Source organism: Bos indicus x Bos taurus, chromosome 28 (genome assembly GCF_003369695.1).
Source record: "Bos indicus x Bos taurus breed Angus x Brahman F1 hybrid chromosome 28, Bos_hybrid_MaternalHap_v2.0, whole genome shotgun sequence".
NCBI lineage: Eukaryota > Metazoa > Chordata > Mammalia > Artiodactyla > Bovidae > Bos > Bos indicus x Bos taurus.
Genome location: NC_040103.1, coordinates 2,656,237 through 2,670,373, shown reverse-complemented (window position 1 = coordinate 2,670,373; position 14,137 = coordinate 2,656,237). Strand labels below are relative to the sequence as shown.

Sequence of the window (14,137 nt, the reverse complement as noted above, 5' to 3'; positions counted from 1 at the left end):
CAAAGGATTAATCTCCAAAACATACAAAGAACTATGCAGCTGAATATAAAAAAACAAAACAAATCACCCAGTCAAAGAAAGGGCAGATCTAAATAGATGTTTCTCCAAAGACACCATATAGATGGCCAAAAGGCACATGAAAAGATGCCCCACATCACTAATTATTAGAGAAATACAAATCAAAACTACAAAGAGGTCTCAGTTCACACCCGTCAGAATGGTGTACAAACAACAAATGCTGGAGAGAATGTGGAGAAGAGGGAACCCTCCTACAATGTTGGTGGGAATGTAAATCGGTGCAGCCACTATGGAGACAATATGGGCATTCCCTAACAAACTAGCAATAGAGCTACTCTATTATCCTGCAATTCACCCCTGGGCATGTATCCAAAGAAAACCATTATTTGAAAATATATACGTACTCCAGTGTCCATTGCAGCACTGTTTACAATAGCCAAGACAAGGAAGCAGCCTAATTGTCTGAATGGATGAGGGAGATGTGGTGTGTATACATAAATATTTAATGGAATAGTACTCAAACATGAAAAATAATTAAATAATGCCTTTTGGAGCAACATAGGTATACCTAGAGATTATCATACTAAGTTGCATAAGACAGAAAAATATAGGATATTGCTTATATATGAAATCTAATAAAAGTGATACAAATGGACTTATATACAAAACAGAAACAGATTCACAGATAGAGAAAACAAGCTTATGGTTACCAAAGGAGAAAGCTGTGGTGAGTCAGAAATTAGGAGTTTGGGATTAACATATACACACTACTATGTAGAAAAAAATAACCAATCTACTGTATAGGACAGGGAACTATACTCAACATTTTATAATAATCCATAAGGGGAAAGAATCTGAAAAAAGATATACTTGTACGTATAAATGAATCACTTTACTGTACACCTGAAACTAATACAACTTTGTAAATCACTATATTTTAATTAAAAAACAGTAAAAAATTTTTAAAAAATCTTCTATTTTTGTATTTCAAAAGCATTGTCACCATAAAGTATGGTTTTTACCCATGGAGTAAAAAAAAGAAATTCTAAGATAATTTTTAAGCTAGCCATAATTTATAAATAAGAACCACTGAATGTGAACAGTTAGTTTTATAACTCTCATTCTCATTATTTTTAAATATAGATATAAAGGAATGGCAACTTCAGTTTTCATTCCAATCCCAAAGAAAGGCAATGCCAAAGAATGCTCAAGTTATCGTACAATTGCACTCATCTCACATGCTAGTAAAGTAATGCTCAAAATGCTCCAAGCCAGGCTTCAGCAATATGTGAACCGTGAACTTCCTGATGTTCAAGCTGGTTTTAGAAAAGGCAGAGGAACCAGAGATCAAATTGCCAACATCCGCTGGATCATGGAAAAAGCAAGAGAATTCCAGAAAAACATCTATTTCTGCTTTATTGACTATGCCAAAGCCTTTGACTGTGTGGATCACAATCAACTGTGGACAATTCTGAAAGAGATGGGAATACCAGACCACCTGATCTGCCTCTTGAAAAATTTGTATGCAGGTCAGGAAGCAACAGTTAGAACTGGGCATGGAACAACAGACTGGTTCCAAATAGGAAAAGGAGTACGTCAGGACTGTATATTGTCACCCTGCTTATTTAACTTATATGCAGAGTACATCATGAGAAATGCTGGACTGGAAGAAGCACAAGCTGGAATCAAGATTGCCGGGAGAAATATCAATAACCTCAGAATGCAGATGACACCATCCTTATGGCAGAAAGTGAAGACAAACTCAAAAGCCTCTTGATGAAAGTGAAAGTGGAGAGTGAAAAAGTTGGCTTAAAGCTCAACATTCAGAAAACGAAGATCACGGCATCCGGTCCCATCACTTCATGGGAAATAGATGGGGAAACAGTGGGAACAGTGTCAGACTTTATTTTTCTGGGCTCCAAAATCACTGCAGATGGTGACTGCAGCCATGAAATTAAAAGACACTTACTCCTTGGAAAGAAAGTTATGACCAACCTAGATAGCATATTCAAAAGCAGAGACGTTACTTTGCCAACAAAGGTCCGTCTAGTTAAGGCTATGGTTTTTCCAGTGGTCATGTATGGATGTGAGAGTTGGACTGTGAAGAAAGCTGAGCGCAAGAGAATTGATGCTTTTGAACTGTGGTGTTGGAGAAGACTCTTGAGAGTCCCTTGGACTGCAAGGAGATCCAACCAGTCCATTCTGAAGGAGATCAGCCCTGGGATTTCTTTGGAAGGAATGATGCTGAAGCTGAAACTCCAGTACTTTGGCCACCTCATGCGGAGAGTTGACTCATTGGAAAAGATTCTGATGCTGGGAGGGACTGGGGGCAGGAGGAGAAGGGGACGACAGAGGATGAGATGGCTGGATGGCATCACTGACTTGATGGACGTGAATCTGAGTGAACTCCAGGAGTTGGTGATGGACAGGTAGGCCTGGCGTGCTGTGATTCATGGGGTCGCAAAGAGTCGGACACGACTGAGCGACTGAACTGACTGAACTGAACTGAGAATTGCTACATTCTCTACCTGTGAGTTGATACAGACACTGAGTAATCATATTTGGTCTGGTGATATTTTGTCATAATTGAAGAAAGCTGTGGATGGGAATTAAGAAGAAATAAGACAGAGGCTGAAATAAACACATTCAGTTGGGTTGCATCTAATGGAACAGAATTCTGGTGAAGCCCTGTAAGACAAAGTGACCTCTTGGCCCGCCACTGAAATCATCTGAAGATGAGAACATGCTTATCCAACGTGTATTTGGACTTTGGGTGTGTGGTTCAAGACTCATCTGCTCAGTTGTCTTCCTTTCTGGGACAACTGAAGAGTTCGGTCAAACAATTTATCTACAAGTTACATAATTTTGTACATACAAAATAGGAACTTGAAGTCCTACTTCTCAGAATAATAGCAAAATTCTATGAATAAAAAGACAAAATTAGCACATAATACTATTATGGTAAGAAATGGAATATAAAAATGATTTGATTTGCTTTAAAAGCTTACTAACCATTTCTTAGTTAGAAATACTAACTACTTTTATTTGATTACTTTTATTTTATTGACTACTTTTATTTAGTTAGGGAATCATAAAACGACCTGAAAAAAATAATATTCCACTGCAGAAAAGAATCCTAATTTCTTGAGGAGAGTTCACTATCCATTTTAAAATGAATAAGAGTCAAGGCTTTTTATTTTCTAAGTAGTCAAATATAAACACAAATGAATAAAATTCCCTTCAAAGCTAACTACAGAGAAGGCAATGGCACCCCACTCCAGTACTCTTGCCTGGAAAATCCCATGGATGGAGGAGTCTGCAGTCTATGGGGTCGCTAAGAGTCAGACAGGACTGAGCGACTTCACTTTCACTTTTCACTTTCATGCACTGGAGAAGGAAATGGCAACCCACTCCAGTGTTCTTGCCTGGAGAATCCCAGGGTCAGTGGAGCCTGGTGGGCTGCCATCTAAGGGGTCGCATAGAGTCGGACACGACTGAAGCGACTTAGCAGCAGCAGCAAAGCTAGCCGAAAACAAGTTTGTGCAGTTTACAACACATTTTCATGTGAATACGCTTTTCTAGTAAGATCTCTTACTGTTCACACTTGAAAAAATTATGCATACTGCAAAGAGCAACGCATTCCATCCCTGCAGCCCCGGACGGTGGAGGGAGGCTAAGGAAGCTAGTCTAGGCATATGGTGTGGTTTTCCAGGTGCCATTAAAGATGGACTGTCAGGGCCCTGGCACCTCACTGGCCACCCTCCTTCATAGCAACCTTGGTGGGAATACACAACAACACATGGCCTCAAGACCTTTGGGGACCTTCTCTTTTGGTGTAGAAAAGATGCCCAGGACATTTATAGCCCAACTCAGATATCACAGTCTGTAAATGACTCTCAACTTTTTCTAGAAATTACATCACATACATCTCCCACCAATTTGTCACTTGGTCTCTGGTGAGGTGCAAAGTAAAACTAAATGTTTTGTTATAAGAACGCCACTGTCCCAATACAGGGTCAACTGCAGAGAATAATGAGGAAGGCCAGCTCTGCTGTGATGATGGACTAAAACCATGATGGAGGGATAACTTTATAAAATGAAGTCAGGCAGCCACTGTTGTGAGCAAATTCCTTAAAATCAATCTCTCTCTCTCTCTCTCTGGAGAACTGTAGAAAATTCTTAAAGAGATGGGAATACCAGACCACCTTACCTGCCTCCTGAGAAATATGTATGTGGGTCAAGAAGCAACAGTTAGAACTGGACATGGAACAACAGACTGGTTGCAAATTGGGAAAGGAGTATGTCAAGGCTGTATACTGTCACCCTGCTTACTTGACTTATATGCAGAGTACATCATGGGAAATGCTAGGCTGGATGAAGCACAAGCTGGAATTAAGATTGCCAGGAGAAATACCAATAACCTCAGAAATGCAGATGACACCACCCTTATGGCAGAAAGCAAAGAAGAACTGAAGAGTCTCTTGATGAAAGTGAAAGAGGAGGATGAAAAAGCTGGCTTAAAACTCAACATTCAAAAAAATGAAGATTATGGCATCCAGTTCCATCACTTCATGGCAAATAGATGGGGAAACAGTGGAAACAGTGACAAACTTTCATTTCTGGCGCTCCAAAATCACTGCAGATGGTGACTGCAGCCATGAAATTAAAAGATGCTTGCTCCTTGGAAGAAAAGCTATGACCAACCTAGACAACATATTAAAAGGCAGAGACATTACTTTGCCGACAAAGGTCCATATAGTCAAAGCAATGGTTTTTCCAGTAGTCACGTATGGAGGTGAGAGTTGGACAATAAAGAGAGCTGAGCGCCAAAGAATTGATGCTTTTGAACTGTGCTGTTGGAGAAGACTCTTGAGAGTCCCTTGGACTGCAAGGAGATCCAACTTGTCCATACTAAAGGAAATCAGTTTTGAATATTCATTGGAAGGACTGATGCTGAAGCTGAAACTCCAATACTTTGGCCACCTGATGCTAAGAACAGACTCTTTGGAAAAGACCCTGATGCTGGGAAAGACTGAAGGCGGGACGAGAAGGGAAGGACAGAGGATGAGACGGTTGGATGAACATGAGTTTGAGTAAACTCTGGGAGTTGGTGATGTACAGGGAAGCCTGGCATGCTGCAGTCCATGGGGTTGCAAAGAGTCAGACACGACTGAGAGACTGAACTGAACTGATGATGGCAAACTTCTACTGTGAAAGTAAGGGTCCTGCAAGGGGGACTCAGGGGCCCACCTGAACTCTGCTTTTGCACATGGAAACTCATGTCCTATAACCAAACCCTTCACACTTTTTCTTGAAATAGTTTCCTGCTGTCTTCCTTTCTGGTGTATTTCCACAGCCCTAAAACCTATTCTAAAGAGAAGGTGCTAATAAGCTATCTAGTCACAATAATTTGATATAACAGGATTATATATCATCCAGAATTATAAAAATAAAAGTCAGAAATCCAATGTATAATTAAAGTACACTGTTAGTTTCTTTTATGCTTGAAAATAAAAACTGAGCTAATGATTGACTCCTTAAGATGAAGCACATTAAATGCTTTATAAGCCTACTCTGAGAACAAATATTAAAGGAAAGTAATTTCTCACCACTTATGAGTCTCTGTCAGTGAGTTCTCCTCTGCTTCTTGGTCAATTTTAGCTGAAAATGCAAGAAAAGAAATAGATAAGATATGATAAATGGTTATAACCATCTTAAAATAGATCAAATAATATGAAATATATTTCAATACATTAATACTAATGCACTCCACCAAAAGTTTATTTTAAAAAAAATTATTGGAATATACTTATAGAATTTTATTTAAAATCTATGAATAGATATGATTGAATAGGTTATATTTAATTTTCATTAAGTTAATACTACTTTCTAAGTAATTTCTTTAAATTAGCCACATTAACCTGAGAAAATAAAATACCAGATAACTTGATATTCACATCAAATTTGTCTGTCGATGATTTTAATACCAATAATTAGTTGAAAACAATTCTCTCAAGCAAAGGTCCGAAAACCAAGTAAAAACCTAAATAGAAAAGATATGTAATGATCTTTACCAGTGCTCTCCACATCAGATCACAATTCAGTAGATCCAGAGCTGACTTCTATGCAGACATAGGATAAAATACTAATACTTTCTCCTAACTTCAAGCAATGACATGACAGTGCACCCACTGATTTGCTACTAGATTTGTCTCAAAATAAAGAATGGTAGCTGGACACAAACCCAAAGATCAAATTTGGGAAAGGAATTACATCACTATTTTAAAATTGTTTAAAATAACACAGAAACTCCCATCACAAAAAGTATGTATGGCAATGACTTTCACTGGCCAGTAAGCATTCTGGGAATTTATGTATTACTTTATATACATACACACATATTTGGCACAGAAGTTTAAAATATACTCCCACTTCTTACAGTGCGTTTAATAATATTTTTAGTCAATTCCCCTAGATCTCAAAATGTAGTTGTGACCCACTAAATTAATTTCATTCTTCACTAATTATCTGTGACACACAGTTTGAAAATTACTGAGCTACTGGACAAAAAAATGGAAAAAATCAAAGAAAAAAACCACCCTGGAGCTAGTGAAAGAAGCTGTCTTTTCATAATCATTTCCTTTGGGGGCACACTTGCAGCCATTTGGAAAAATTAAAAGACAGAAAGAAGCAGGGCAAAATGATTATAAATATTGGAACTGGGCATGAAATCAAACCTGTAGCCACTTGGGAAATGTCAGTGACTGCATCACGACTTAAAACAGTTGCCACCTTGGGCTGCTGTTGCACAATCTCAAGACTATTTATTTGAAGGTCTGGACACGTCTGCAAAGCCACCATGGAGTGTTATGCAGGCCCTCTACAGGACTGCCTGAATTTAACAGCAATCCTGGGAGATGGTAGCAGAGGTATGTTTTCCCTTTCCCTTCTGGTTTTTTAGACTGCTTACATAAACCTACAGGTCAATCATTAGCCATATTAAGAAACAGGATAGATGTTCCATGACTTCACTTTGAAAAGTCTGCAATGTTAACCTATTTACTTACAAAATCTGCTTTGGGCTGCTGTATGAAAGGTTCATTTCCAGAAGTAATTCTAGAACCACAGAAAAGTTTAAGAGAAAACAACAAAGCAACACAATGCATAACACTTTCAGGAAGGATGTTCTTCCAACTGCCCTTCCATCATTTTTTCCTTTTGTAAAATATAGAATTTAAGAATGAGGAAGGATGAAATTTTTTGGACTATTCTAGATGCACCGAGTAAATTATTTATGAAATTTAAAACACCCTAGAATGAGATTCCAGTGATGTGTATTCTATTCTGATTCTGCCTCTGAAATTAGCTTTGTAATCTTAGTCTTCCCTGGTGGCTCAGACGGTAAAGAACCTCCTTGCAATGCAGGAGAAAGAAAGTGAAAGTCACTCAGTCATGTCTGACTCTGATTCTCCAGTCAGAATCCTGGAGTGAGTAGCCGTTTCCTTCTCTAGGGAATCTTCCCAACCCAGGGTTCGAACCCAGATCTCCCATATTGCAGGTGGATTTTTTACCTGCTGAACCCCCAAGGAAGCCCCGGGTTTAATCCCTGGGTCGGGAAGATCCCCTGGAGAAGGAGATGGCAACCCACTCCAGTATTCTTGCCTGGAAAATCCCAGGGACAGAGGAGCCTGGTGGGCTACAGTCCAAGGGGTCACAAAGAGTCGGACACGACTGAGTGACTAACACACACAGAATCTTAGGCATATAAATTAATGTTAACATATACAAAATATTTAGCATAGTGCCCCCAATAATTAGTAGGGGCTACATAAATATTCTTTGAAAATGTTGGATTTCAAGCTTTCGAAATCCTAAAGTGATAAAGTACATAATAATGTTTAACTGAATACACCAACTGCTATTGTATCATGCTTCAACATTATGTGCAGATAAAGAAAACAGACACTTAACAGCTTTTTACATAATATAAGCCCCTAACTAGTTGTGAGTGGAATAAAGTGAGTTTCAGTTATTCATAATGATTCCTTGTGATGTATACTAAAACAGCTTTGGCTTCATTGTATGAACAAGTTTTACTGAATAAACACTGCAGTTCAATGTGGCAGAAGAATGATTCTTACTAAAGGAATAAAACAAAAACAGGCTCTCCGTCCAAACCTAATAGCCATATTACAACCATAAAACCAAATTGGGATAGCAGGAAATACTTTAAATTACTGTTTTCCATTTTTTCTAAACATGATTTTGAAGCTAAAAAGAGTTGTTTTCTCAGCTGGAATCAGCTTTGATAAAGTCCTGTGAGAAATGATTCTCTTTTGTAGGGCAATCTTAGAAATAAAAAACTTGGGACTTCCTTGTTAGTCCAGTGGTTAAGAATCCACCCTGCAATGAAGGGAAATGGGTTCAATCCTTGGTCAGGGAACTAAGATCCCACAGGCCAATACTAAGATCCAACACAGCCAAAAAAAAAAAAGAAATAAAAAATTTTCTGGAAACTTGGGGTGCATTTCAGATTTCTGGAAACATTGAGCTACCATTTCCCAACACACTGCTTGCAGAAAAACACCATCCACATTTTGTTATCACAATCTTTTAGGCACACTTATGATGTTAACTTGGGCTTCCCAAGTGATGTGAGTGGTAAAGAACCTGCTTGCCAATGCAGGATACATAAGAGACATGGGTTCGGTCCCTAGAGGAGGGCATGGCAACTCAGTCCAGTATTCTTGCCTGGAGAATCCCACAGAGAGAGGATCCTGGTGGACTATAGTCCATAGGGTCACAAAGACTCTAACATGACTGAAGTGACTTAGCATGCACAGACAAGATGTTAATTTAGTGACAAATGCTGTATGTGTTTCTTTAGTTTATGAGGATGAAACCAATCAAAATAAAATAAAATGTTACTAAGGTAGTAAAAACTAAGGTATTTTTTAGATAACTCTGCCATTCATTTAGGGAGCACTCAAATTAATTACATGCAGTGACCAAAATCTTAGACCAACTGTGTTTTTTATTAGGCTGCTGCTGCTGCTGCTAAGTTGCTTCAGTTGTGTTAGACTCTGTGCAACCCCATAGGTGGCAGCCCACTAGGCTCCTCTGTCCCTGGGATTCTCCAGGCAAGAATAATGGAATGGGTTGCCATTTCCTTCTCCAATGCATGCATGCATGCTAAGTTGCTTCAGTTGTGTCCGACTCTGTGAGACCCTATGGACAGCAGCCCACCAGGCTCCTCTGTCCACAGGATTCTCTAGGCAAGAATACTGGAGTGGATAATTGCAGTTTCAGACCATGAATTTTAAATTATTATAACTAGGCTCAAATACATCTTTATTAATCAAAATAGGAACCATTACAATCAACACATTTTTGCCAATGAGAAATAAGTTTGTTTATTCCTAAGGCATAAAAATCTATGCTTTGGGATTTGATGAACTCTTGGAAAGCATTTTCTGAATCCTGCTGGTTGTGGAAGCATATTCCCTGCAAAAAGTTGTCAAGGTGCTTGAAGAAGTGAAAGTTGGTTGGCGAGATGTCAGGTGAATACAGCAGGTGAGGCAAAACTTCAGAGCTCAATTTATTCAACCTTTGAAGCACTGGTTGTACAACGTGTGGTCAGGAATTGTCATGGAGAAGAATTAGGCCCTTGCTGTGGACCAATTCCAGCTGTGGGCATTGCAGTTTTCGGAGCGTCTCATTAAATTGCTGAGCATACTTCTCAGATGTAATGGTTTTGCCAGGATTCAAAAAGCTGTAGTGGATCAGACTGGTTCAGTTCAGTTCAGTCGCTCAGTTGTGTCCGACTCTTTGTAACCCCGTGGACTGCAGCATGCCAGGCCTCCCTGTCCATCACCAACTCCTGGAGTTTACTCAAACTCACGTCCATCGAGTTGGTGATGCCATCCAACCACCTCATCCTCTGTCCTCCCCTTCTCTTCTCGCCTTCAATCTTTCCCAGCATCAGCGTCTTTTCCAATGAGTCATGTCCATCTCTTTGTGAGTCTGTGGACTGCAGCATGCCAGGCTCTTCTGTCTTTCACTATCTCCTAGAGTTTGCTCACATTCGTGTCCATTGAGTTGGTGATGCTAGCTAATTTATCCTCTCCCACCCCCTTCTCTTCATGCCCTCAATCTCTCCCAGTATCAGGGTCTTCTCCAATGAGTTGGCTCTTCACATCAGGTGGCCAAAGCATTGGAGCTTCAGTTGCAGCAACAGTCCTTCCAATGAATAGTCAGGACTGATTTCCTTTAGGATTGACTGGTTTGATCTCTTTGCAGTCCAAGGGACTCTCAAGAGTCTTCTCCAGCACCGCAATTCAAAAGCATCAATTCTTTGACACTCAGCCTTCTTAATGGTCCAAATATCACATTGGTACATGACTACTGGAAAATCCATAGCTTGGACTATACGGACCTTTGTCAGCAAGTGATGTCTTTCTTTTTTAATATACTGTCTAGGTTTGTCATATCTTTCCTTCCAAGAAGCAAGCATCTTTTACATTTCATGGCTGCAGTCACTGTCGGCAGTGATCTTTCATTATTAGTATATAGGAATGCAAGAGATTTCTGTGTATTTATTTTGTAACTTGCAACTTTATCAAATTCATTGATGAGCTCTGGTTTTCTGGAAGCATCATTAGGATTTCTATGTATAGTATCATATCTTGGAGCCCATGAAAATAAAATCTGTCACTGCTTCCATTTTTTCCTCTTCTATCTGCCATGAAGTGATGGGACCAGATGTCATGATCCTGGTTTTCTGAATGTTGAGTTTCAAGCCAGCTTTTTCACTTTCCTCTTTCACCTTCATCAAGAGGCTCTTTAGTTCCTCTTCACTTTCTGCCATTTGAGTGGTATCGTACTGCATATCCAAGGCTGTTGATATTTCTCCCAGGAATTTTGACTCCAGCTTGTGATTCATCGAGCCCAGTATTTCACATGTATACACACTTGCCCTTATTTATGTTATACATACATAACCTTCCAAAGGTGATCCTCATTATTCATGGATTTTGTATTTGTGAAGTTGCCAATTCATTAAAATTGATTTTAATTCCAAAATAAACAACCGCAGTGCTTTTGTAGTTGCTCACAGATGTATGCAGAACATTGAAAAGTCTGAGTCACCAGGCACAGGTTCCTGGTTAAGGCTGAATACAGTGTGGCTCTGCTTTATTCCAAGTCTCATCCTGTACAAGTGTCCTTTTCTCAGTCTACTGGGACGCAGTTTGGCATCTTTTTAACCTCCTTCTTTTCTGGTGATCTCTCTTTTTAAACAGTCCACAAGCATGTAGGTGCAGAGCTATCTAGTGCCCTAAACCTGAGGAGGCTATGGTGTGCCTTATGGAGAAAATACATGTGTTGGGTAAGCTTCACTCAGGGGCTGTCAGACTTGGCTGTGAGTTTGATATTAATGAATTAGCAGTATAGTAAAGAAGGTGTATTCAAACATGAACACACATAAAGCAAGACTGTACTTTGGTTGGTTGATGAAATGAGACCAAAATGTGACCAGAAGCTTGAAGAACTGTCTTCACTGCTAGGAACAGTGGTCCAGTACTCAATAATTCAGTGTTTGTGGCAACCCTGTAGAACATAATGATGGCAAATAATGAGAATTATATTTATCTTGTGTTCTAAATGAAATGAATATAAAATATGCAAAATTATATGTATGTGTGCATACATATGTACATAAATATGCTGTGTTTCTATTACATATAAAATAAGTTCTATGTAATATAATATAAAATATCTAAAAATACATATAGTAATATTTTTAAATTTCATAATAAAATGAAAAAGGAAAAGAAGTAAAATGTCACTGTTTGCAGATGACATGATACTATTCATAGAAAATCCTAATGATGTTGCCAGAAAACCAGAGCTCATCAATGAATTTGGTAGAGTTGCAAACTACAAAATTAAAACACAGAAATCTCTAGCATTCCTATACATTAATAGTGAAAGATCAGAAAGAGAAATTAAGGAAACAATATAATTTACCATCACATCAAAAAGAATAAAATATCTAGAAGCAAACCTACCCAAGCAGGCAAAAGACTTATACTTCAAAAACTGTGAGATACTGATGAAAGAAATCAAAGATGACACTAACAGATGGAGAGATATACCATGCTCCTAGATTGGAAGAATCAATGTTGTCAAAATGACCATACCACCCAAAGTCATCTACAGATTCAATACAATCCCTATGAAACTATAGCATTTTTCACAGAATTAGAAGAAAAGAATTTACTATTTGTATGGAAACATGAGATAAATATGTTTAATCAAATTCCAGTATAACTCATTCACTGGGTTATCATCATTACAGATGCCTGAACAACCTGTAAAACGACAGAAGATGAAGCCAGTCTCCAGAGCACTGCTTGGCTTCAGTCTCAGGCTTCAGTCTTGACTATATAGTCTCCGGAGAATTCCTGAACTAGGAGAGCCTCCCCAGAGCACAGCTTCATACAGATCTGATCTTCAGAAGATATGTAACATTCCAAAGCAGCAATGTGTGGAGTAGTGAGTCCTTTGATATAATCATGTTTCAAGGAATTCAAACAGCAATAGATGAATAGATTTTTCCTATTAAAATTTTTTGTTCCTTTAATATTGTTTGAAATTTTCCACTGCTGCTTATTTCATAGGAATATAGGAAGAATCAAGAATATAATACTTATAAAGCTTTTATGGTCCTTGGGGAAAATGTGTTAAATATCCAGGAGTATTTATACATCCTATAAAAATAGAATATAATGTTTTAAAGATCAGAAAATCGTCAATGTACTTTGTTTTGTAGCACAATGTTTTGATAAAGCAAATACCAAGTTGAACAGCATGTTTAGCTAATTGCTCATCTGTCACAACTGTATGATTTATGATACAACATCATTTATTTTTCTGTGATGTTAAAATAATTCCTTTTAAACCAATGCTTATTTTTCAAAATGCCTTCTACCTTTCTGCTGAGCAGGGAGGGAAGTGCAGCATCTTTTCAGAATTTACCTTGAATAATAAATTGTTCCATGTTTTCTTTGAAAGGCTGGATGTGCTCTTTTGAGGGCACTTGGTAAACTTTCCCCACTTCAACTTCACAGGCTGAAATTAAAGAGAAACAGTGTTCAGAATGTCACACTGCTAAAGGTGCACTGAAACAATTACAGATTGTTTTAGGAAATCTTGTTAACCATGGCAACTAACAAATGTCAGTATCCAATGCTGTCAAAAGAAGCCCAGCATCAAGGCTTCACTTTAGGGGATTATAAAAAGAAACTAAAAATATTATAGTTGATGTACACATTATGTTAGTTTCAGGTATACAACACTGATTCAACATTTAAATACATTATTGAATGAATACCATGGTGAGTCTAGTAACTATCTGTGACCATACAAAGCTCCATGAAACTTCATGAAAAGAAGATAAAGTAGGTGAGTGAAACAGGTGAAAGGGATTAAAGAGGTATAAACTGCCAGTTACAAAATAAATAAGTCACAGGGATGCAAGGTACAGCATGGGGAATTTAACACTGTAATACGCTGGTGTATAATATATGAAAATTTTGTTGTTCAGTCACTAAGTTGTATCCAACTCTTTGTGACACCATGGACTGCAGTACGCCAGGCTTCCCCGACCCTCACTATCTCCTAGAGTTTGCCCAAGTTCATGTCCATTGAATCCATGATGGAATCCAACCATCTCATCTCTGTCACTCCCTTCTCCTCCTGCCCTCAATCTTGCCCACCCTCAGGGTCTCTTCCAATGAATTGGCTGTTCACACAGGTGGCCAAAGTATTGTAGCTTCATCTTCAGTATCAGTCCCTCCAATGAGTATTCAGGGTTGATTTCCTTTAGGATTGGCTGGTTTGGTCTCCTTGTTTTCCAAGGGACTCTTAAAAGTCTTCTCCACCACTGCAATTTGAAAACGTCAATTCTTTGGTGCTCAGCCTTCTTTTGGAGAAGGCGATGGCACCCCACTCCAGTACTCTTGCCTGGAAAATCCCATGGACAGAGGAGCCTGGTAGGCTTCAGTCCATGGGGTCGCTCAGAGTTGGACACGACTGAGCGACTTCACTTTCACTTTTC

At 38.7% G+C, this 14,137-nt stretch overlaps 1 protein-coding gene across 1 annotated transcript in view; it reads right to left on the bottom strand.

Moving 5' to 3' along the window:
- LOC113885199 (formin-2-like) overlaps window positions 1–14,137 on the bottom strand; it is a 57,023-nt gene that overhangs the window by 30,361 nt on the left and 12,525 nt on the right. Inside the window, exons 7-8 of the mRNA XM_027530325.1 lie at window positions 13,057–13,149; window positions 5,628–5,679 (exon numbers count right to left, since the gene is read on the bottom strand). Of these exons, the coding sequence (XP_027386126.1) occupies window positions 5,628–5,679; window positions 13,057–13,149 (145 nt within the window). The remainder of the gene's footprint in view (window positions 1–5,627; window positions 5,680–13,056; window positions 13,150–14,137) is intronic.